General features: G+C 47.9%; 2 protein-coding genes across 26 annotated transcripts in view; one reads left to right on the top strand and one right to left on the bottom strand.

Moving 5' to 3' along the window:
• Positions 1–191: 191 nt before the first annotated feature.
• Positions 192–20,957, bottom strand: RNFT1 (ring finger protein, transmembrane 1). 2 transcript variants are annotated; one of them, XM_053275426.1, is made up of 9 exons: positions 20,827–20,957; positions 18,828–19,261; positions 9,840–9,916; positions 8,603–8,703; positions 7,300–7,453; positions 5,302–5,460; positions 3,611–3,676; positions 2,406–2,507; positions 192–1,176 (listed from the first exon to the last, which is right to left on the bottom strand). In XM_053275426.1, the coding sequence occupies exons 1-9, from the start codon at positions 20,856–20,858 to the stop codon at positions 1,042–1,044; spliced, it is 1,260 nt and encodes a 419-aa protein (XP_053131401.1). In that variant the 5' UTR covers positions 20,859–20,957; the 3' UTR covers positions 192–1,041. The 2 variants fall into 2 exon arrangements, with proteins under 2 accessions (XP_053131401.1, XP_053131402.1); XM_053275427.1 differs by lacking the exon at positions 20,827–20,957 and adding an exon at positions 20,639–20,775.
• LOC128336186 (uncharacterized) overlaps positions 20,951–24,451 on the top strand; it is a 110,464-nt gene continuing 106,963 nt past the window's right edge. For 21 of the 24 annotated variants that reach the window (XM_053275444.1, XM_053275451.1, XM_053275447.1 and 18 more), the window contains exon 1: positions 20,951–23,432. The gene's annotated coding sequence lies outside the window, so the exon portion shown is untranslated. The remainder of the gene's footprint in view (positions 23,433–24,451) is intronic. The other 3 variants (XM_053275441.1, XM_053275440.1, XM_053275434.1) reach the window with 3 other exon arrangements.

Raw genomic sequence — 24,451 nt, 5'->3', positions numbered from 1 at the left:
TCCAGGTAAGGATGGGAAAGACAACCTTGCCCTAAAGCCTTGGGAGAGCCACTGCCAGTCACTGAGCGGGATGGACCAAGGGTCTGACTTGGGATAAGGCAGCTTCCTATGAGTTCCTTTCATAGCACATTTAGTGGTCCTATGTGGGAAAATCTATAAATACAAATGGGTAATAAAATGTTCCAGACCGATAGATTAAAACTACCTTTATTTTCACCAACCTAGCTATGACAATTTTAAAAAGTAGATCTCTTTCAATAAAACCCATTGACGACAATCAAGATTTTACTTTCAGAATTCAGAATTTTAAAAATAGGAAAAAATATTCATGGTTGCATATAGAACTTTGGAAGCAAAAGTTGTTTTGCCTCTTTCCTCCTACAAAGTCGAGTTAATGCCATCAAAAAATGTCATGAGAAGGTGAATGGGCAGCGTCTCCAAAGTTCTGAGCTAATGGATCCCATTAACATTCCAGTTTGGTTAACACCAGAGGAGCAAAACTCAAGTATCCTCCTGTTGCTCTGATATAACCCAGTTCTTCAGTCTATAACACTGAATTTAGATTGCAATGGGATGTACAGGCATAAGAGTATCCCTTATCCGGACATCCAAAATCCGGAATGCTCCAAAATCTGAGTCTAACATGACCAGCAACATTATTGCATTGAAAATTTTCTTGCAATTATTTTTCATTACATTTACAGCTGCCTGTAGTTATCGTAAATTCAATGCTTATTTGTTTTCAAATCCAAAATCTGGAACACTTCTGGTCCCAAGCAGTCCAGCTAAGGGATACTCAACCTGTACAGTATAATCAGGCTTACATCCCTTTCTAGAGTATTTATACACAAGCAGCACCAGAAGGCTGCTATGAAGAAGCAACATCAGACCCCTGCCTTGTGTTTGAACATACAAGTGCCACAAAAGCTGACAAGAAAGGACCCCCAAGTACTGAACACACTTCCCTTTTCTCTCCTTACCCACCCTTTAAGTCCAGCCTCCAAATAAGTTTACACTGTGAAGCAAGTATCAGCTAGGCTTTTAATAGATTTGTAAATGCACAGAAGTGGCCCCATCATTCCACTTCAGGATGTGGTCTGAGATCGTCGTTTGGCAGAGGGGGCACATCTTCTCTCGGTTAAAACAAAGAGTGATGCAGTCTTCGCAAAATATGTGCTGTAATAGAAGGAACCACTTTGATTACAGAAAGACAAAGACATGGAGTTGGAAAAACACTTGGCTTAGTTTCAGTCTCAATCTACAACTGGTGTAAATTTCCCTCGCCCAGGGAACCCTTTCGGCATCACCCCAGCAACCCTGGTGAGTGGCAGAGGATAGTGGAGCTGTTCGGGCTTCACCATTGACCCAAACTGAGATAACAAGGTGAGGAACTCCTGAACTAGAATATGCCCAATACACTTCTATTGCTGTGCATTGTGGAAGAGCACCCTGCTCACTGAGCAAAGAGGCACCTTTAAAAAGGTGATTCTCTTTACTGAGCAGGGGGAGAGCAACTGGCCCTCTCCATCCCCAGCACAGCATCCCTCCGGTGGCTGGTGCTGGCATCTAAAGTTTTTTGGATTGTGAGCCCTTTAGGGACAGAGACACATTTTATTTATCTCTCTCTATGTAAACCGCTTTGGGAACCTTTTGTTGAAAAGCAGTATATCAATATTTGTCGTATTTGTACAGCACGGGCACAGGGCAAGAGAGACAACCATCCTTGTTTTTAAAAAGACCTGGAAGTCTGCAAGGGAAGGAGTGGGGATACTGAATTTTGGATAGGGCCTGGCCCAGTAGTGTGCAATCAAATCTGCATTCTGGAGTCCAGCTCCATTTCTTTAAACTGGCAGTGAAGATCTTGTGTATGCCCCCAGCTTAGGTGTGTGGAATTAGTTGTTTTAAGCCCTGGCAACTGTTATTGAATCACTGCTCCCATTTGTGGCTGTTTAACGTATTCCAAAATACACAAGATTCAGATTACAGGAAGGGGAAGTGTATGGAAAAGAGGGATTTGCGTGCACCCTGCAATCCTGACTGACACCTCTGAGTAATGAAACCAGAGCTTACTAGAGAAGGAATGGGGAATCCCGTAATACTGGGGCAAGAAATCAACAGATGCCATGAAAAGCACAGACTCTAGACCTGAATTGGGGGCCCACAGGAATGGAAGCCAAAATCCCCACAGCTGTTCAAGAGCTGCACAATATGGTGTGTTGAAGATGCACCGGTTAGAACAGAAGTGCCATTAAGAAAGATGAAAAGCTCCGTGATTCCTGCAGGGCTCATGCGCCTGAGGCATGGTACATGCTCCTTTCGTAATTCATTTCCCACTCTTCAACAGTGGTAGCACCACTGCCCTACACTTGGCTCACAAATGCCAGTGGGAAACCAAAACTAGTTACCTGGCAGATGAGAAGAACAGGCTTCTGGAATTCGGCTTGGCAGATAGAGCAAATATCATCTACCTCTGTACACTGCCTTTTGCTGGCTGGCACTCCATAGGTCTGCATAATGACAGAAGGGAACAGATATTTTAAACAAGGCTGATACACTTCAGAGGAGCTAGAGAGAGAAAATGGTGAAGAAACCCAACAGAAGCTTGTTTTGACACTTGGGAACGCCAGAAGATGATGGCATGAGATATTAGATCAGATTCCTTGATTACGGTCACCGACCAGCTAAGTAACACCATACAGCAATCATCATACGTAGATTGGAAAAGGAGATACCTACATCAAGTAAGTATCTCTATACTAACCTTACAAGCTACACATTTAGCCACACTGAAGGAAACTGATTATCATTCAGATCAAGTTATCATTGGATCCCAGGGGCAACTGTTGGAAAGATTATTGAGTAAGAGCAGCAGCACCAATTACAAAGTGCTTTAATGTACTCGGTCATTCCTCAAGAGCCCTGCCAGCTGAGTAGGATCCCTATACTGCTGATGGGAGGGGACGAGGCATGGTAGTGTGCATGCAGAAGGTTCCCAGTTCCCTCCCTGGCAGCATCTCCAAGATAGGGCTGAGAGGGACTCCTACCTGCAACTTTGGAGAAGCCGCTGCCAGTCTGGGTAGACAATCCTGAGCTAGGCGGACCAAGGGTCTGACTCAGTATATTGCAGCTTCCTAAGGGCTTAAACTGTTCAATTTTTTACTAGACGCAGGGCTGCTAGGTCATCGCTCAGAAAAGGCGCCTATCCCTTAAAAAGCTCCAAGACACTGATGCAATCTCACCCTCCTCTAAAGGCTGAGGAGGAGCATAACAGGGCAACATAAAAAGCTGCCTTCTCTGTGGCGGAGAACATCCAGTGGGTTCTTCCTCCTCGTTCTAGAAAGCAGGGCCTATGCTTATTAGCCAAGGATTTACAAGTTAGGGCAGGCCTGCTCAACTATGGCCCCCCACTACAACTCTCATAATCCCCAGCAACAGTGGCCAATAGCTGGGGATTATGGGAGTTGTAGGCAAACATCTGCAGGAGGGCTGAAGTTGAGCAGGCCTGAGCTAGGGGAAAAGAACCCATCTGAATCAGTATTGTCTACACTAGGGCTGCTCAACTTTATAGTTTACAGCCATCTCATTTTCTTCCCCAGATACAAATACTCACCGGTCGTGTGTAAAATATCTGCAAGACCCGCCGGAAGTGTTTCAGATATCCAAAGCAGCTCAAAAGCTGGAGGAGGAGGAGTGGAAATAATTATGCATGATGATTTCCTGGAATATATACTTTCAACGCTTTTAAAAGGAAAAGGGACATCATTTATGTTAAGGTTCTCTTGGATCTGCACAATTAAATTGGATCTGTGTGAGCCTACAACCGAAAAAAGCATTGAAGAGAGCTCAATGGATACGTAGAAGACCAGACGCTGAGCAACAGAGACAACCGACTCCATCAAAACAGAACTTCGTCGCGTAGTTCAGTGAATTGCAACCTATATACTATTAAAGACCATGAGGTTCCTATGCAGGCAAAACTAATTTTAGGTACTTAACTGCGCCCATTGCTAATCCCACTGAAGTCACTAGTTATTCTAGTACATGACCCAGTTGGGGTAGTTGGTAACATTGGGGGCAGGGAGATGCTCATTTGATTCTTTTTTTTTTTTTTTACGAGGTCTATACCCCTACAAAAGGAAAATATGTGATGGTATTGCAAGACTTCCAGCTTTCAGGTTGTTATCATGGTTTTATTGTCCTGACCATAGAGAGCTTGAAGCGGCCAAATTTGCAAGAGTGTTTTAAAAGCAACCCCCCCCCCACAAAAAACCCTACTAGAAAATCTTATTAACGTTGCCCGACAAAGGGAAATGAAAATTGGCAGGAACGTCCTCCAGAGATGACTCCATGGAGAGAGCCCCACAGTTTGTTCATTGTTCCCTTATCCTTTCCTCTGTGCAAAAATGACTGCAATTTTACTCTAATGGTTTGGGGGTAGGGATAAAGAAGGGGCACAGAAAAGCTGCAAGTCCAACAATGCCATCACCTATATTTTCCATCTCTAGAAGGGTAGATGTTGCCAGAAATCACAATGAGCATTTGTCCCCTGAGATGGATCCCAGAAGGGAATCCCCTGCCTGAGCGAGATCCATGCGGTTAGTAAGGGAAAGCTCACCAAGATGAGAAAGGTGTGGAAAGTTGGTTTGGGCAGGACCCTGCCCAGAAGCGTCTAATCCAGAGCGAAGACAGGAAGGAACTGGGGAGCTACACCTGGGCATGTCGGGAGAAGGGGGACGGATCCTACCTATTCAAAACACCTGAGACTTCCTGTCTATCTGGAGCAAGGAGCGGAAGACTACCCATTGTAAGCTGTGACCTCCTACTTCGAGGGAGAAAAATAGTTTTCAACTACTGTTGGAGTTAGAATTAGACAGCATTAGCACTGCAGTAACCTCTTTTGGCCACTAGAGACATGAGGTATGTGAATAGGTCTCTAAAGGCAGTAAGTCAGAACTGTTGAAGGCTAGTGCCTGTTTGGGTATTTTGTTCAATAGCTCTCTCTCGGTATGTGATGTTTTGATTTCTTAATAAAGCTTTGTTTTTTGAATTCAACCTCTAGATCATATCTTGGGCTAAACTTCTTTACTAACAGAGCATACTCTGCTGTGTGAGGACTTTAATGTTTCTCCTCTCACTCCTCAACAGTCGTCTGGGGATAGAGAGCAGGGGAGTCTGAGACAGAGGCAGTTCAGAAAACAAAGGTACACAAAGGGGGCTATGAGGTGTGCTGATGTTTAAGCCCATATACTGCTTCTGTTACTACATTTTAGAACAAGCAGGAAAAAGGAAATCGGGGGTTACCTTCAAGATAAGGTACAGCAGGGCTAACAGTATCCCAAGGCTCCATCCAAGCAGGCTATCCAGCTCCCTCAAGCCAACAAAGTATCGGAACCAAACCGGGATAGGGACGATTCGACAGTAGTGCTGGCAGATTTCTTCTAGGACCATGTACCAGTAACCCTGAAGTTGAAGAAAAAAGGGTAACTGTGAACCGAATTTGGGAGAAGTGTTCAGGCACGTGTGATACTTTTACTTTAACTGTGTCTCGGCACGTCTCTTTAGTGCCACACAATTTCCAGAAATAAAATGCAGCAGAGTCTGTCTTGTTTCCGAAGGCAGTCGGGAGATCGGATGTCTGGATGTTCCGCCATACTGAAAGTCAGATTCTAAATGTGGAGAAAGGCTACAGATTTTTATTTATTTAAAATATTTCTGTAGCACCCAAAACTTGGTCTCTGGGTGGTTTACAATTAAAATAATTTAAAACATTAAATCAATTAATCATTTAAAAGATTAAAAACATTTAAAACGCAGTATGAAAATTATTTAAAACTATAAATCTAATTAAAAGCCTGGGTGAATCAATGTGTCTTCAGTGCCTTTTTAAAAGCTGTCAGAGATGGGGAGGCTCCGATTTCAACAGGGAGCAAATTCCAAAGTCCAGGGGCTGCAACGGAGAAGGCCTGTTCCCGAGTAGCTGCCATACGAGTTGGCGGTAGCCAAATTTTGAAGGGGAACAAACTGAAACTTAATCCAGACAAGACAGAGGTACACCAGGTCAGCAAACTTGTAGACCCAGGAAGTGGAATAGAGTTATCCCTCGCCAACCGCAGGTTTCCCAATTGCGATTTTGAGTATCCGCGACTGGGAAATTGCGTTAGGTCTCGCCAACCGTGACCTGAGTAGCTGTGGTTTGGCAAGATATTTTTGCAATGGGGTTTTCGTGATTTCCGGGGGTCGCCTTCAATCCTCTTCCTCACTCCTGGTGATTTGGGGGGGACTTATTTCTATTTCTCCACTGTATTTTGTGGTCCTTTCGCGACTGCAATCCCCGTTTGCCATTGATTTCATGGGCTCGCCAACTGCGAGGTTTTCCCAGAACGGAACCCTCGCTGTTGGCAAGAGATAACTGTACAAACTGTACTCCCCCTGAAGACACAGCGCTGTAGTCTGTGGGGGTTTGAAGAATTTGATTTCCCCCAGTGGTCGCTCTAATTTTTTCCATCTCTGTGCAGAATTAGTTTTGTTCTGGGTGGCAGTATCAAGGCACTGTGTGCGCACCTCCATTCAGAGTGGGGCCTTCCTGATTCAACCTGAGCGGGATCTAAAATTAACTGAGTGCACATCAGAAAACTTGTGAGCGTGTGCACATGCGCAAGCCTCAGGAACAGTCCCCCTGCCCCCCGGGTGTTTCTGTTCACTGTGTTGATTTTCTTCTTTTTTTTAATGCAGTTTTAATATATGAGCCATTTTTATTGTTTTTAATTTTGTACGTTTGGTGGCTGCCAGCAGGCTTTTCCGCAGGTTTACTGTGAGGCTTTACCATGAGTTTGAAGTTGCCCCCTCCACATGATGCATTTTTTTAACCCCAGATATAAATCGGGCTATTTATTTATTTATTTGATTTCTATACCACCCTTACAAAAATGGCTCAAGGCAGTTTACACAGAGAAATAACAAATAAATAAGAAGGCTCCCTGTCCCCAAAGGGCTCACAATCTAAAAAGAAGCATAAGGTAGACACCAGCAACAGTCACCGGAGGTACTGTCCTGGGAGTGGAGAGGGCCAGTTGCTCTCCCCCTGCTCAATAAAGAGAATCGCCACGTTAAAAGGTGATTCTTTGCCCAGTTAGCAGGGGCTACACTCTAATGTGTGATGAAAAATCCAAAATTTTGTGTGCAGTGCTCCCCGATAGCTGGCATGGACTTCGGGGTCGATCTGGCCGATATGTGAATGCACACCCTCTATTGCAAGAAGTGAGTTAAAAGCCCTGTGTGGAAAAGTTCAAAGGCTCTCACCTTGGACTTAAAGGACATTAGGAACAGAGGCAGCAGCAGGATGATGCATTTGAAACTCATGAAGAGGAACTTGAGAATGAAGTCGGTGACCCCCACAATCCAAAGGACTTCCCAGAAGTTCATAAAATCCATTTTAGGACTTAAAAGGATCAGGCTGGAAAAACAAGAACAAAGTTTATGGTCGAACATCTTCGCTTCTGAAAAAAGATGAGTGCACTGTGTTGTTTAACAATACTTTCATTTCAAGGGGACTACAGGGCACCCAACAATATCGCCATTAGGAAGGAGAAGCCTCGGGAGCCGAGACACTCCCGATTTTCAACGCTGGGTAAAAACTAGGTTGGAGGTGTGGAGTTGGACTGTCAGTCAAGTCTCAGCTGGGGGAGGATGAACACACCCTACCAGTTCTCCCTTTAAGAGGGATTCCCAGATGTTATGGACTATAACTCCCAGCATTCCTAGCTGCAGTGGCCTTTGGCTGGGCATTCTGGGAGTTGTAGTCCACATATGGGAATCTATTAGAGGGAACACTGCTGGGGATTCTGGGAGTTATAGTCCACTGCATCTGGGAATCCCTCTGCCAGGGAACACTGCACCCTACCCAGATTCCCTCCCCAGTTTCTGAACGAGGTAGGTGGGAAATGTTGTCCTGCACAGCTGGGCCTTGTCTGACAAGCAAGCTCCCTCCAGCCTGGTTTTTAATCTAACAAATCAGCAGGGCACCCAGCTCCTGAGTTAGGGTAGGAAGCTTCTCCTGCCCTAGTGACGATCGTGTGGACAGCCCTCATGATTGCTGGTTCCACTTGGGCACAACCGCTTATCCTCCACGCACTTGTCTAATGCATTTGTAGAGCCACTCAGTGGCCATGACCACATCTTGGGCTAGTGAACTCGCTTGACTATTTTCTTTTGCCCAAGTTCATGGCCAATTTCACTGGGTAACCTCAGGTTTCACTCGGGTGACCTGAATTTCACTCAGGTGACCTCTAGCACTGAAAAGAAGAAACATCTCTACCAGTTGCAGGGGAGTAGCTGCAGGAGAGAGGGCCTGCCCTCAGCTCTTGCCTGTGGGCTTCTCAGGGGCATCTGGTGGGCCACTGTGTGAAGCAGGAGGCTGGACGAGATGGGCCTTCAGCCTGATCCAGCAGGGCTCTTCCTATGTTCTTACTCACTTTCTTCACATTATTTAGTCCTCAGATGTCTGAACAAGAGACCCGAACTAAAGCATTTCATTTGGTTTGAAGGCAGAGAGAGAAAACCGCAAGCAGTGACGCGTCACCCACTACGAACCTCCACTAATTACCTGTAATGAAGTGATTGGGAGTAGAAGGTATAATATATGAGGAGAGATGATCCCGTTAGGAGAACCAGTAGCCAAGCACACTGCAGCTTGGAATACCTTTCCTGCAAGATAAAAGTGTTTTTTAAATCATGATGTTCAGGGCTCACGTTTGTTTGTTTTTTGTTATAAACTCAAGATATTAGACGGCTACTTCTGTTGTGGCACAGCGCTCTCTGTGACAGGGAGTTCCAGATGTTGTCAACTACAACTGCCATCATCCCCAGCTGTAATAGCCTTTGGCTGGGAATGATGGGCATTGTAGTCGTCAACATCTGGGCGTCCCTGTTACAGGGAAAGCCTGCTATGGTGTTAATTCTCCAAAAGCAGCCCTTTCCATAGATTGCTGAGCTATGTCCCTGGACTTTTAAGTGAGTTTTCACAAGGCACAGGTCGTCTCTCTGCTTCCCCATCCCTCTTGATTAAACAGAGAGTGGCCTTTACTGTCATCTCATGGTGGGTTCATTCAACACAATCATAGTTGAAACTCCAGTTCCCCCCACTCCTCTGGGGTGGGGGGAGCCGACAGTGGCCGTGTGGTCCAAACCCCGCCAGCTTCAGCCCTATTTATAGTTCTGGAACCAATAGCTGTAACCAAGAGTTGAAGTCAGTTACAGATGTTTGACCCAGAACTGTAAGAAGGGCTGACGAAGCAGACACTGACAGGTTTGGACGATACGATCAGTTTCAGCTTTCCATCTGCCCACTTCCGGCCTGCTGCCAAACTCTGGGAACCAGAGTCTTTGCTTTTATTGGTTCGGGTGAACCTACCCTCAGTCAGGGATAACCAACCGATAGCCCATGACAGCTCTACCAAAAGTCTTTTCCAGATTGGCTAATGAGCCGAGAAAACATTCCTTACTACTACTATTTGGATACTGCTTTTCAACGAGAGGTTCTCAAAGTGGTTAGAATAATATGCTTTGAACTGGACCCCTGAATATGTGTTTTAAACAACAGAGTCTGCCCATCTTTAATTGTTAAACTTTTCTCTAAGTTGTACCTGGTCTATATTTAGAAAGTTGGCATTTCTGATTTTGTCAAATAAGCTTTAAAAACAAACAAACCTTATTCCACCTGTCTCCTGTTATAACAAAAACAGACACGGCACTCCATGTTTCTGGCAAGAACTTATAGATTCCCTGAATAAAAATCAAGCTATAAAAATACTTACAACCTCACTGGAGAGGCCAATACTTACTCTCAAGAAAACCTGATTTACAATGCTTTTGTTTGCATAGATAAATGTTGTTAACAGCCCAATTCCCAGAGAAATGCCTATTAGAAAAAAAGGGTAAATTAAAGGGTGGGGGGGGAGAACAAAAACATGCATTGAACTGAATTTTGTCTTAAGGTGGCAAAATGTTATGGGAATTTCATGCAATAAATAATAACAGTGCATTTTGTAACTGGCAATGGAACAAAAATAACTAGCTACTATAGACATAGGGGCATCAGGGTAGTGCATGATAATGACTGCACCTGAAAAAGGTCATCAGACTATATGGATTTTAGAACTGTCTGCACACAGTATTTACACAGGCTTTTATATGATTGTCTCTACTGCTGCTGCTTTGTATTTTATACCGTTTTTATGCTTGTATTTTAAATTTTTAGTCAGATTTGTTTTATATTTTAGCTTAATATTTTAATTGTGTCATTTTTATAGTCTTGTTTTTAAGTTTCTGTGTAAACCGCCTTGGGATTGTTTTAATGAAAGGTGGTATACAAATTTAACAATAAATAAATAAATACTGCCACCCACAAAAAAATTCATTCCGCACACAGATGAAAAGGATTAGAGAGAACACTGGCTACATTGCTGAATTATTATGACTTTTATGCTTTTTTTAAAAATCTACCTTTTTACTCATCTTTTGCCCTGTACTTTATGCGGGTCTTTGACCATAATAAAGTAAAGATTGATTGAATTTGCCTAACATAGAAGCTTTGGTGTGGCTGACCTTGGGTTCTTTTGAATACATTTTAAATAGGCTTATAAACAACTGCTTGCTTGTAGTAAATAAAAACTGACCAGGCAGGAAGATTATGTCAGTTGGAGGAGAGTTGGTTCTATTATGTGTGTGCCAGTATGTTAGGCTGACCAACTGTTGACTCAGATGTCTTAAGGTGTTCAACGGATTTTAGTATGTACAGATTGCATCTTAAGTGCCACAAATGAGTTAGCTGTGTCAGAAAGCAGGCTTATAATTCTGGGGGGACTAGTAACTTGAAAGGTTGCAAATGCAAGACAGATTTGTATTTTGTGCTGTGGCTTTGTATCATGTCCTGGTCACGTTGGCTTGGTTTTGGAGAAAGAAGGGACCCATTTTTTAAGAGTGTTGCTTGAGATCGATTTGCAGAACTTGACTTTCAAGGTTTCAGTCAGCAAGCAACCCAAGGCTCCTTATGTATACAGCAACAAAAGCACAACTTAAAGAGCTAAAATGTACATCCGCATTTTCTCAGTGGAAGAACATAAACAGAGCGAGAAAAGAAATGAAAGGTCACATTCTTAGGTGAGGGCGATTGGGAATCAACAGTGGGATACTTTGGCAGAGAAGCACACTGCCCGTTGGGACTGAACGAGTAAATTATCTCCAAATTTTGGGAAGCAACACGCTCCAAAGTCTGGGCTCAGATCTGGGTACAACCCTTCAAGAAGGATGTCAAAAGCTAGAAATTAGAGGAGAGTTATAAGGATAAATGGCATACAAGGCAACTTATATGTTTTTATGAGGGTGTTCTGAAGAAATTGGTTGGTTTAGCCCAGGAAGAAGGATACGGAGGGATATGTGCTGGCTTCCAGTTTAAAACCATCAAAAAGGAGTCTGGAAAATAATTTACCCCAGCTAGTGGGGGAAGCAGCAAGTTTAAACTTCAGCTGTATATATACACCAGAATTTTACAGGGGCACAGAAAGTGGTATTCAGGGCAAAAATCAGACGCTTGAAAATTTCAGATTTTTAAATTATCTTCTTAAAATTGTTGATATTGCTTCTTTCGTGGGGCGGGGTTAGGAACATAGGAAGCTGCCTTATATTGAGTCAGAGGGTTGTTCCATCTAACTCAGTCTTGTCGACGCTGGCTCGCAGCAGCTCTCCAAGGTTTCGGGCAGGAGTCCTTCCCAGCCCTACCTGGAGATGCTGCCAAGGATTAAACCTAGGACCTGCAGATGCTCTTCCATGGAGTCATGGCCCCATCTCCCAAGGGGAATAACTTATAGCACTCGCAGGTAGTCTCCCATCCAAATGCAAACCAAGGCAGAACTTGCTTAGCAAAGGGGACACTGAATTGTCCCCTTTGCTAAGCAACAGCAGCGTTCCTCCAGTGCTCCCTCTCACAGGGATTCCCAGATGTTGTTGACTACAACTCCCAGAATCCCTAGGTTCAATAGCTTTTGCTTGGGGATTAGGAAGATAGGAAGCTGCCATCTACTGAGTCCGACCTTTGGTCCATCTAGCTCAATATTGTCTTCACAGACTGGCAGCGGCTTCTCCAAGGTTGCAGGCAGGAGTCTCTCTCAGCCCTATCTTGGAGATGCTGCCAGGGAGGGAACTGGGAACCTAGATGCTCTTCCCAGAGTGGCCCCATTATCCCCTGAGGGGACTCTCTTCCAGTGCTCACACTTCTAGTCTCCCATCCATATGCAACCAGGGCGGAATCTGCTTAGCTAAGGGGACAAGTCATGCTTTCTTCCACAAGACCCACTCTCCCCTCATTCATTCTGGGAGATGTAGTCAACAACATCTGGGGATCCTTGTTAGAGGGAACACTGCTCCCCAATTTGCTTTGTGTTGTGAAGCAAATCCCTAGCATTTAGGGTGGCAAAGGTATTTGAAAGTGGTCAATGGCTGGTGGAATCTCAAAAAGCAGAGGTATGGCTAAATAAGACGCCTGGTGGTGATGGATAGAGTTTCAGCACCATGCATGGCTTTTTGCCCTACCTTACGATTATGGAATCCAGAATTATGCATATATATGTGTGTGTGTGTGTGTGTGTGTGTGTGTGTGTGTGTGTGTGTGTGTGTTAAAGAAATGGAGCATTGGTTACTCACTGTGAAGGCTTCTTCTGGTTGCTGCTGTCAAGGCATCTCATTGGGTTATCCTCGTCACGTGCTCCTGGGCAGGACTATGCAAATTCTAAATAGAAAGCCTATAAAGCCTGACGGGGATAACCCCTCCCCAGTTCTTAAAGGACAAGTTAGAAAGTGAGAAACAGTCCAACATGCATAACATAGAAATACAGTAAAACGAATAATACGAAAAAACATATGAACCAGAAACCTAAACTCCAATCCTCATATCCCTGAAACCAAGAGTAATCTTGGTGTCTAGCAGGAAGTAGAGTGCAAATTAGATACAGAAAAAACAAAAGAGAAATGGGTGGGCTGAGATGCCTTGACAGCAGCAACCAGAAGAAGCCTTCACGGTGAGTAACCAATGCTCCGTTCTCGGTTGCTGCTATCAAGGCATCTTATTGGGACATACCCAAGCAGTACGTCACCGGGAGGGAACCACCTTGCACTCTACTCCTGGGGAAGAACTCCCTGGAGTACCCGTCTCCCAAAGGCTGCCTGTGCCGATGCATACGTCTAGCTTATAATGCTTAGTCAAAGTAGTAGGATTTTTCCAGACTGCTGCCCTACAAATTTCCTGCACCGGCGCGTTAGTTGCAAAAGCTGCCGAAGTAGCCATCGACCTTGTGGAGTGAGCCAAAATGCATTCCGGGGGAGCTACTTTTTGGGTCTCGTAGGCCAGGGCTATGCAGGCCCTTACCCACCTCGCAACAGTCCTTGAAGAAACCACTTCTCCCATTGAAGAGGGTAGGTACGACACGAAGAGAGAGTCTGTCTTCCTGAACTCTGCGGAACACGCTAAGTAACGTTTTAGGCATCTCCGTATATCGAGCTTATGCCAAAGTTTTTCCTGTGGGTGTGATGGGTGCGGACAAAAGGATGGGAGGAAGACATTCTGTGCCACGTAAAAGTCGGATAGGACCTTTGGTTTGCTGAATGGATCTGGAATGAGTCGCGCCGCGTCTTCTGTGATTATACAGAATGACTTGTGTGCAGATAGGGATCTGAGTTCCGATACTCGTCTCGCTGATGTTAACGCTACAAGGAATGCCAGTTTCATGGACAAGAGTCTGATAGGGATTGATCAAATTGGCACAAAGGGAGAATGCTGCAAGGCCCTAAGAACGAGGTTGAGGTTCCAAGTAGGAAATCTGTGAGCTACTAGTGGAGAGAGCAGTGTGGCCCCTCTCAGGAATCTCTTTAGCAAGGGGTTAGATAGCGAAGACTTCATGCTCCCTCCCGATAGGAGTGGGATGAGAGACGCCGCTTGTCACCGGAGAGTATTGGGTCAGAGACCCCTGTCCAGACCATCTTGTAGAAATTGCAGTAGGTGGTTGATTGTAGCTTTACCTTTCGGAACCTGATGTTGGTATGACCAACGCAGAAAAGTTCTCCACGTACACTGATATATTCTGTTCGTGGAGGGCCGCCTAGATGCTAAGATGGTAGCTGTCACCTTCTGAGTCAAGCCCTGTGCGCTCAGCAGTCGCCGCTCAGTCTCCATGCGGCAAGCTGAAACCGGGTTCGGATGGAGAACCGGGCCCTGCAGCAGAAGATCCGGTGTGACTGGTAGATGCCAAGGGCTGTCTACGCTGAGGAAGACTAGTTCTGCGAACCAGGGTCTTCTTGGCCAATAAGGCACCACCAGTATGACCTCCACCCTTTGTTCCTTTATTCTTCTCAGGACCCGAGTCAGTAGGGGAATTGGAGGAAAGGCATAGAGAACACCTTTCGGCCACTGACATGACAGGGCATCTGTCTCTACCACAATGGGGCAACGGAACCTGGTGACGTATCTGCTGAGCTTTGCATTTAGGGGATTGGCAAACATGTCCACAACCGGTCTCTCCCACCTGTGTGCCAACAGATCGAAAACCCTCATGTTGAGGGCCCATTCCCCCGGGAGAAGATCTTGCCTGCTCAGCCAGTCTGCTACGGAATTGAGGTCCCCTTTTACGTGATGGGCTGTGAGGGAGTTCAGATGACGTTCTGCCCAGGTCATTAGGAGGGTCAACTCGCGAGACAGGGACCTGGATCTTGTTCCCCCCTGCCGGTTGACGGGCTTTCGCGGTTGTATTGTCCGTCTTGATCAGGACGTCTGCACCTGATACCTGGGGGTGCAGATGTTGCAATGTCAGCCGTATTGCTCTCAGTTCTAGCCAGTTTATAGAGTGGCTCCTCTCCTCCTGGGTCCACTTGCCCTGGACCGACCCCTGGAGACAATGGGCTCCCCAACCCCTGGTGCTGGCGTCCGTGGTTACAATCATCTTTGGGAACTCCAGGAACCTTTTCCCTTTGCACAGGTGTTGGGTGGATTCCCACCAACAGAGAGACATCTTTACTGTGGGGGGCAGCTGTACCATAATGTTCTTCTTCCGGGATATGAAGCTCTGATAGCCCAGGAGAAACCACTGCAATTCTCTGAGATGGAACCGGGCCCACGGTACCGACTCCAAGGTGGCCACCATCAGACCCAGTAGTCTTGCAAGTGAAAGGAGGGGAACCCTCCCCAAGCGCGATGCCGATGTCACTTCCGCCCTGAGGACCTGGATCCTCTCTTCTGGTAAATATAGACGACCCTGTAGAGTGTCTATGATCACTCCCAGGTGTTGGATTCTGTGAGCCGGAATCAGGACACTCTTCTGATGGTTGACAAGGAAGCCGTGTTGCTCCAAGGTGTAGATAGTAGCCTGTAGGTCTGCCATTGCCTTCTCAGGGGATCTCGATTTTACTAAAAGATCGTCCAGATATGCAAATACATGGATCCCCCTCATTCTCAGGCATGCCATGAGTGGCACCAGGACCTTGGTGAAGACCCTGGGAGCCGACGATAGCCCGAACGGGAGGGCCTTGTATTGCAGATCGACCCCCGCATATTTGAATCGTAGAAATCGTCTGCTTTCTGGGTGGATTGGGACATGCAGGTACGCCTCCTTGAGGTCTATGGAAGAGAGCAGGTCTCCCTTCTGTAAGTATTCCGTGATGGACCTGAGGGACTCCATGCGGAATTTTCTGGGCTTGATGTGCTTGTTCAGATACTTGAGATCTAATACTGCCCTCTTTGAACCGTCCTTTTTGGGGACGGTGAACAGAATAGAGTAGACTACCTCCCCCTCTTGACCCGCCGGCACCCTCTCCACTGCACCGATGTCGAGCAGGTGCTGGATGGCTCCTGCCATGTCCACGTGCTTGGTAAAAGAGCGAGAGCGGGGAGTAGGGATGAACCAGGAGCGGGGAAGTGAGCCCAGCTCTATTCTGTAGCCCATCTTCACTACCTCCAGAACCCAGGCATCTGTTACAGTCTGTTCCCAGGTGCTGCAAAATAGGGACAGGCGCCCCCCCCCCCAGGATGAGGGGCCCTGAATCAGTACTGCTGCTTTCCCTGTTGTTTTCCTTGGAGGAAGGCCTGGCGATTGTTAGCATTTCTGGCTGTGAAACGTTGTCTTTGCCACGTACCTCTCGGGCCCCTGAAATCTCTGTCTCGTCCCCTGAATGCTGGTCGAAAGGTACGAAAGGAGTTAAAGGGTCTCCTGAACGAGGGTCTGTCTCCCCTTTTGGGCGCCGTGGGCATCGTTTTTCTGTTATCCTTTGACTGAACCAAAACTTTTTCCAGGGCAGTATCTCCGAAGAGCTTAACACTGTCATAAGGAACTGCAGACAAATTAGCCTTCAAGGTGGAGTCAGCCTGCCATCCCTTTAGCCATAGGTGCCTCCGGCCTACCACCGCTGCCGCTGAAGCCCTGGAGGCAAAGCGAATGGTGTCCAGGGTCGTATCCGCCACATACGCCTGTGCCCTTTGAAGTTTTAAAAGTTGCTGTCGAAGGCAAGTGGACTCCGGGGGTAGCTCATCAATCAGGTCGTTGAGCCATAAGAGGCTGGCTCTGGCCGCCATGGATGCCCCTGCAGATGCCCGTGTGGCTAGGGATGAGTTATCGTGAACTCTCCTGAAGGCGAATTCTGCTCTTTTCTCTGAAGGGTCCTTCAGGGAGGTCTCACTGTCCCTTGGAATCAGGGAGCCGGTGACCAATTGAGAAATAGGAGCATCTGCACTAGGCGTTTTTAACAAATCTGATGGTGCCTGTTGAAACGTGTACAAACGTGTAGTGACGGATACGGGCTTCTTGTTGACAGCTGGCAATGCCCACTCTGACTTTATAGCTTCGGTGAAACATTCAGGCATAGGTAACAGAATGTCCCGTGGCTTAGCCTTGGGAAAAACTAGGTCCCCTTTTGGATTCTGGCTCGGCTCCGCGGCTACTGTAGACTGCAGCCCTATAGTGCTAAGGACCTTAGTAAAGAGGCGGTTAAAATCCTCAGAAGAAAAGTCTTTGCGATACTTGGTGCTGTTCAAATTCCTCTGCACCTGACCATTCCCCCTCCTCTTTATCGGGGCATGGATCCTGATCTGGGTCCTGCCCACCATCCCCAAAACCTGTAGGATGAGTAATATCATCCTCCCCTTGTAGGGGGAGGGGTTGCGTGGCCATATTAACCCTTGTGGACCTTACATCGTCCTCTTCCCGTAGGGGGACGGGTGGCGTAGCCCTATTAATCCTTGTGGGCCTTATATCTTTTGGGGTGGGATCCCCAGACTCATTTCCTGACAACTCAGAGGAGTGTATAGAAATGGGTTTCTTACTAGCTTTTTTGGACCTTTTCACATGTTTCCTCTTTACCTTTGCCTTTTTAGAGACCTTGGCAGAGGAACTGGAATCTGAGAATGCCTCTGAGGAAGAGGAGGAAGAGCGCCTCCGTTTTTTGGCTCTCTTGGACTTTCTGGCTGGTTATAACTGCATAACTGTGTCCACAATAGCATCTTTAAGCCACGCCTGCCACTCTGGGGGCACTGACTTGGGAACACAGACCGTGGTGGACGTAGAGGCCAGGACATTTGGTGACCTAGGGGGGCCCGCACCCCCCTCCCCCATCCAGTGCTCACCAACACCCTTTCCTGGGATTTGGCGGGCTTTTGAGCCAGGTCTGCACCACGGCCGCCATCTTGGACCGCCTCCGTCTCTGAAAAGCGCTCCGCCATCTTGTCAGCTCCTTCACACAGTTTCAGCCCCGTTTGTACAGTAGGGGGCTTGACTAACGGTCGGGTAATTCCCGCCGTTAACTGAGCTGCTAATCGCTCCAATTTAGCCCTCTCCGCTCTTTCAGATTCCGGTAAAGAAGCTGCTGCGCTGCGTGTAAAGCGCTGTGGCAAAGCAGCAGAATGCTCCCCCTTGTGCAAGACCCGGTTTTCGCCGCACACTGGCGGGAACAAACTGAGGCCCTCTCGCTCCGTCCGCTCGGTCAGGCTGTCGGCTGCTGAGGAAGGATCGGGGAAGATCGGGGAGTCAAATGGCCGACTCTCGGAGAGAGAAGCGGTTGATGAGGCGGAGAGGCTCTGAGTGCTCGTGAAAAGTGGAGAAAACCGCCCCTTAGGCACTCTCACAAATATAATTCTGCGTCCCCGCTTCTCCATACACGGGGGGGGAGGGGAGGAGGAAGCGGGAGATACAGATGTAGCCGGGAAACAGAGTGAGGGCTTCCTTTTTTTTCTTTAAACTGACAAAAAACTAAGGTGGGAAACACAAGGAAGGACACAGACAAAGGTAATGAGAGGATTGGAAAGTTCTTACAACAAAGTACTCGGTAGAGTTCCTGCCAGGAGCAACGCAGGACTATAAGAACTGAGTTATCCCTGTCAGGCTTTATAGGCTTTCTACTTAGAATTTGCATAGTCCTGCCCAGGAGCACGTGAAAAGGATAACCCAATGAGATGCCTTGATAGCAGCAACCGAGAAGATGCAGGCCTGTCCAATTCCCATGACGTACGCCAGGTCCAAAGCAGTGCTCCCTGTAGCAGGGAATCCTAGATGAGGCTGGCTACAACCCTCAGCACCCCCAGCCTAAGGCAACTGCAGCTGCGGATGCTGGGAGTTGTAGTCAACCACATCTGGGATTCCTGGTTAAAGGGAACACTCATCCCACTATTAAACTCTTCATTTTCATTTTCCAGCTCTCGTCTTGGAGCACCGAGTCTGAAGAAGATCCCCCATTGCTTCCCTCTCAGCCTTGAATTCTAGTAAAGAGAGCGGCTTGCACCCCAAGGCCTTGTACTCTACCAGTTGTATGCTGCAGGACGAGCTTGATGGACAGAATCAGGAGGTAAGGGAGGCTCTTGTGCAGCCACTGGAGCAGGTATCTCAGCTCCGAGAGCGAGCTGCCGCTTTGTTCCTCCAGATCCGAGCTGCCATCTTCGGGCCCTCTCGCCTCGCTGTAGGAGTGGGCCCCCGAGCGACTCCAAGTCCCCGGCTGCGGATGCTGCCCGGAGCTGGGGTTTTCTCCAGCCTCCCCTGAAGTGGGACTGAGCTGGATGTGAATAGCCCCTCCGTGCGAGCAAGAGCCTTCTCCTGGCAATCTTGCTGCGTGAGGACAGTGGGAGGAGGAGGTACCGTCACTATTGCCTGGGGCGCCATGGCGATTATTAGCGTTGGGGTGCATGGCTCCAGGCTGGTTGCTATCCGCTCCAAGTCCCTGGATCGCCGAGTAATACTTCCTAGGAAGGAACAAGCAAGTTTAAAGCTGGAGAGGGAGTGGGAGGTCTATTTCAATGGCAAAAACACCAAATATTTATACGCCGCTTTTCAACAAAAGTGCCCAAAGCGGTTTGAATTATTCTAGCCGGGCTTTCTAGCTCAGCCAAGTGGCAAACACAGAACTACACATACCATTCGGAAGCTAAGCAGAACACAAAGCAATACCAGTTAGCCTGGTGTGTCGAGACAAGGCCACAGAACCTGTTCCAAACCGCACAAGCTGCTTTCTACGGAGCCAGCTGATGGGATCATCTAGCTCAGTATTGCTTATACTGTTGGGTCTGGAAATTTAAGATCAATGACTGATTTAAGATCAATGACAACTTTTGTTGTCCTGTATCTCTCAGCTTAATGATTTAAGATCAATGACAACTTTTGTTCTGGATCTCTCAGCCTAACCTACCTTACAAGGTTGTCGTGAGGATTAAAAAAACCATATACACCGCTCTGAGCTCCTCTGAGAAAGAGCGGGACATAAATACAACAAAATAAATGAATAGAAATAAAATAACTCGGACTGCTATCCTGCAGAAATCCACCCCGCCCACCCCTGGTATTACTCCAAATGTGAAACCATGGGAGGAGAGCTGGTCTTGTGGTAAAGGTAAAGTTGTGCCCTCGAGTCAGTGTCAACTCCTGGCGACCACAGAGCGATTCTTTGGTAGAATACAGGAGGGGTTGACCATTGCCTCCTCCCGCGCAGTGTGAGATGGTGCCTTTCAGCACCTTCCTAGATCGCTGCTGCCAGATAGAGATGTTCCCCATAGTGTCCAGGAAACATGCCAGTGGGGGATTCGAACCAGCAGCCTCTTACTCGCTAGGCAAGTCATTTCCCCGCTGTGCCATTAGGTGGCTTGTTGCCCCCTTTGCTAAGCAGGTTGTCCCCTTTGCTAAAGCATGAGTTGCCCCCTTTACTAAGCAGGTTGTCCACCCTGGTTTGCATTTGCTTAGCTAAGGGAGCAAGTCATGCTGGCTACTCCAAGATCAGCTCTCCTCTCTAAATCTATTCTCTGTAACTTAGGAACACAGAACGCTGCCATCTACTGAGTCCGACCCTTGGTCTAGCTAGCTCAGTGTTGTCTTCACAGACTGGCAGCATCTTCTCCAAGGTTGCAGGTAGCAGGAGTCTCTCTCAGCCCCATCCTGGAGATGCTGCCAGGGAGGGAACTGGGAACCTAGATGCTCCTCCCAGGGCAGCCCCATTACTCCCTGAGGGGCAGCTCTTCCAGGGCTCACCCATGGGGTCTCCCATTCAAACGCAAACCAGGGCAGACCCTGCTTAGCTAAGGGGACAAGCCCTGCTTGTTGCTCCCCCATTTAAATGGCCCAAGACTTACGGTAAAAGGTCCTCATCACACTCGGCTGGCCACCCAAGACAGACCCGGGAGCCCCCCAGGGGGCGTGGAGACCTCGGCCCCGGAGTCCCCCAGGCTGGGGCGGGGCGGGGGGCAGGCAACCCCCCCCCGCGAGAAGGCAGCCCCCGCTACAGAATGGGAAGCGGGCGCGGCTGCCGCCTGCGGCCTACCTCGCATAGTCTGGCGGCAGCCGCTGCTTCATGGCCGGCGGCCTCCCGGGAACTCTGTCTCCTCCATCCCCGAAGGGAAGCCGGAAGGCAAGACGAGTGGGCGGGCGGCGGCGGGGGGCCACGGCTCCAACTACTACTACCGGCTGCGGAGAGAAAGAGGCGGAGTGGCGGCGGCGGCAGGAGGAGGCGAGGAGAGAGAGGAGGCCGCGCCGCCGGGTGGTGTGGTCGCCATAGCGACGCCAGGAGGGAGACGGGCCTGTCCAGCGCGCCTAGTAGGCCCGGGCGCGCGGGGGGGCGGGGCGGCGCTTGGTGGCGCTTTATTTTGTGTGGTTTTCATGCAGACATTCTTTCAAGGAACTCGGGGCGGGGTTCCTCAGAGCCCGCCCGTCCTTCTGGCCTCACAACAGCCTTGCAAGGGGGGCTCAGAGAGGGACTGGTGTGTGGAGGGATCATAGGTACGGCCGCCCCTCTCGCCTCACAACAGCCCTGTAAGGGAGGCTCAGAGAGGGACTGGCGGTGATGTAGATGGGGCTCGTTCCTGGGTCCACTTAGCCAATCAGTCAGATACAAGGAATTGGAGTTATTAATTGAAGTTTATTGCTACTGCAGTCAGCAGTAGGTAATCAATAGAGAAAACGCATCAGCGGGGGGGGGGTCATAGCTAGGGCTGCCTTTCTAGCTTCACAACAGCCCTGTAAGGTAGGCTCACAGAGGGAATGACTCACAAGCATGGCTGCCCTTCTGGCCTCACAACAGCCATGCAAGAGAGGCTCAGAGAGGGACTGGCGGGGGGGGGTCATAGCTAGGGCCGCACAAACAGCCCTGTAACACAGCCCTGTTGTGTTTCTAGCCTCACAACAGCCCTGTAAGGGAGGCTCAGAGAGGGATTGGCCCCAAGGCCCCCCAGGGTGTGTGTCATAGCTAGGGCCGCCTGCCTAGCCTCACAACAGCCCTGCAAGGCAGGCTCAGAGAGTGGCAGACCTAAGGGCACCCAGGGGTTATCATAGCTAGGGCTGCCCACCCCTGCTACCTGGGCAAAGAAGCACCTTTGACATTAAGTGGTGGCTCTCTTTCATTTAGCAGGGGGAGAGCAACGGCCTCTGTTTTTAGCAAGCTGCACTTGGGCTAAAGAGCAACCCAGCATGGCTTCTTTTCCCATTCAGTTGCCCTTTGGTGCTTCCTTCACTTTTTTTTTGTTTTTGTTTGGTGGGGAGCTGTTTTGCAGCCTCCCCCCCCACCATTTCTTTGCTGTGTGGGCTTTTTGCTTTGCTTTGTGAAGTTTATGAACTCTCCCAGCACCACCCCCTTCTCAGAGTACTTAGTGACTCATTTTACCTCGATTGTACTGTGATGTTCAGTCCTAATCTGCAAGGCAAATGCAGGGCTGTCCTTAAGGCAGGGCAAGCAGGGCGACCCCTCTGAGCCCCACTACTCTTTTAACCCCCATTAAATTAACTGGAAGGGCCTCCCCACACCCTAGTTGATTTGCCCCTGGCCCTGCATCCCTCTCTAAGGACAGCCCTCGGCAAATGCAAATCATAGATGGCTAGTTCAGATGTCACAGTAAAGTAAAGGGTAAAGTGTGCTGTCAAGTTGATTTTGACTCCTGGCGCCCACAGAACCCTGTAGTTGTCTTTGGTAGAATCCAGGAGGAGTTGACCATTGCCTCCTCCCGCGCAGTGTGAGATGATGCCTTTCATCATCTCCTATATCACTGCTGCCCAATATAGGTGTTTCCCATAGTACAGTAAAGTGCAGTCTGCTAAAAAAACCTCCAAATGCTCAAGAGGAGGAGGAATCTTGGGATTCCTCCTGAACTTATTTTTAATACTGCCAAACCATAGTTTGCTACATTTAAACAGAGCTGTACCCGACTTCCATGAAGTTCAGGGTGATAATTAGAGGAGCCAGCGTGGTGTAGTGGTTAGAGTGCTGGACTAGGACTGGGGAGACCCGAGTTCAAATCCCCACTCAGCCATGAGACTTGCTGGGTGACTATGGGTCAGTCACTTCTCTTTCAGCCTAAGCTAGCGGGATATAAAATGTAAAAAAAAAAAAGAATAAAGAATAAAGAATAAAAAATTAATAATTAGCTGCACAACCACACTATGAGCTAAGTTAGTCTGAGTGAGAGAGATCTGCTCAATTCAGTGAGCTTGTTAGGTTAGTAGGGTTTTAAATTTTGAGTTTCCCAAGGCCAGATTTATGGTGGCCAGTATACCATCCTGATTATCTGTGTGGTTAAGATATAATGTAGCGTCTGCTGTTTGACTATTTCAGTTAATGTATGAGGCTGCAGTCCCTATCTGGTTACAGTTAATAGCAAACTGTTGGTTTGAATGGTGGTTGTTCATAGCTGCAATTCCACAGTCCTGCTGTTTAACTTGTGTAGCAGCTTCTTCCTCGGCGTCATATAATGAAGATGATCTGACAGAAAACCTAGTGTGTTTCTTTTGAAAATGTCACTTGAAATGGAGCAAGAGGCCGCTGGAGAAAAACCTGGAGGTCCGAGAACAAGATCACTTGACAGCAATCAGGCTTTCAGTCTCTCTTGGTTGGATTCCTGCAGAGAGGAGACATTATTGCCTGGAAGGCCATGGCATGAGGTACAAAGCCTAGCTGTAAAATCTGCACTCTCTTTTACTTTTTCCTCACTTAATGCTCTTCAGGATTCCAGGCAGGGGTCTATCCCAGCCCGATCTGAAAATGCTGCCAGGGGTTGAATCTGCAATCTTTTGCATGCACAACATGCACTGCGCTATAGCCCCCCCCCTTCCTACTCGGTGCATCTGATACCATGAGTAACACCCCCCTGCCCCAAGCTTTTGTCTACGCATCTACATGGTGGGAAGTAGCAGATAGGAGGAGGAGAGAGGACTGCTGTTCCAGAAATTGGCGGGGCACGGGTGGGTGAAGCATACCTATCCCTGTTTCATATGGGATGTGAGCCACAGGAATGGTCGGTCCCATATTGGGGGAAGGATGATGCTTGTGCTTTTTGACAAGGCCTTCACAATCCCCGCTGGTATGTTTCCCAGACTGTGGGGAAACACCTCTATCGGGCAGGAGCGATCTAGGAAGGTGCTGAAAGGCTTCATCTCATACTGCGCGGGAGGAGGCAATGGTCAACCCCTCCTGTATTCTACCAAAGAAAACCACAGGACTCTGTGGGTGCCAGGAGTCAAAATCGACTTGACGGCACACTTTACCTTTACCTTACACACCTAGAGATGGAAAAGCGGTGGTTGCATTACAAGGCTTTCAGCATTCAGTGTGTTCTCATGCTTTGATTGCCCTGACCATCAGGTCTGTATTGGCCAAATTTGCAAGGGTGTTTTTAAAAGCCTTGACAAGTTTTCAAAACACAAAAAACTACTAAAGATGGGTAGGAATGTACTCCACAGATGTCTCCATGGAGCAAGTACAGTAGTTTGTTCATTGTTAGCCTGACCCTTTGCTCTGTACGAAAATGACTGCAATTTTACCCTAATAGTTTGCTAACATGGATAAAGAAGGGGTGATGAGGGGAGAAAGCTGTAAGTGCAACAATGCTATTACCTATTTCCCTTTTCTCATGGGGTAGACAGTGCCAAAAATAACTATGAGCATTTGTCCCCTTAAAAGA

This window comes from Hemicordylus capensis, chromosome 12, assembly GCF_027244095.1.
Source record: "Hemicordylus capensis ecotype Gifberg chromosome 12, rHemCap1.1.pri, whole genome shotgun sequence".
NCBI classification, from domain to species: Eukaryota; Metazoa; Chordata; class Lepidosauria; order Squamata; family Cordylidae; genus Hemicordylus; species Hemicordylus capensis.
Note: the sequence above shows the minus strand (reverse complement) of the source record. Positions and strands in the feature narration are given on the sequence as shown.

Excerpts from the sequence above, each read along its gene's own strand:
- RNFT1 (XM_053275426.1), bottom strand. The coding sequence starts at position 20,858 with ATGAAGCAGCGGCTGCCGCCAGACTATGCGAG. Across the intron at positions 8,704-9,839 it reads TAAATCAGGTTTTCTTGAGA|GAAAGGTATTCCAAGCTGCA; the intron begins GTAAGTATTGGC and ends TTTATCTTGCAG. Across the intron at positions 2,508-3,610 it reads AGATATTTTACACACGACCG|ACCTATGGAGTGCCAGCCAG; the intron begins GTGAGTATTTGT and ends GTCATTATGCAG.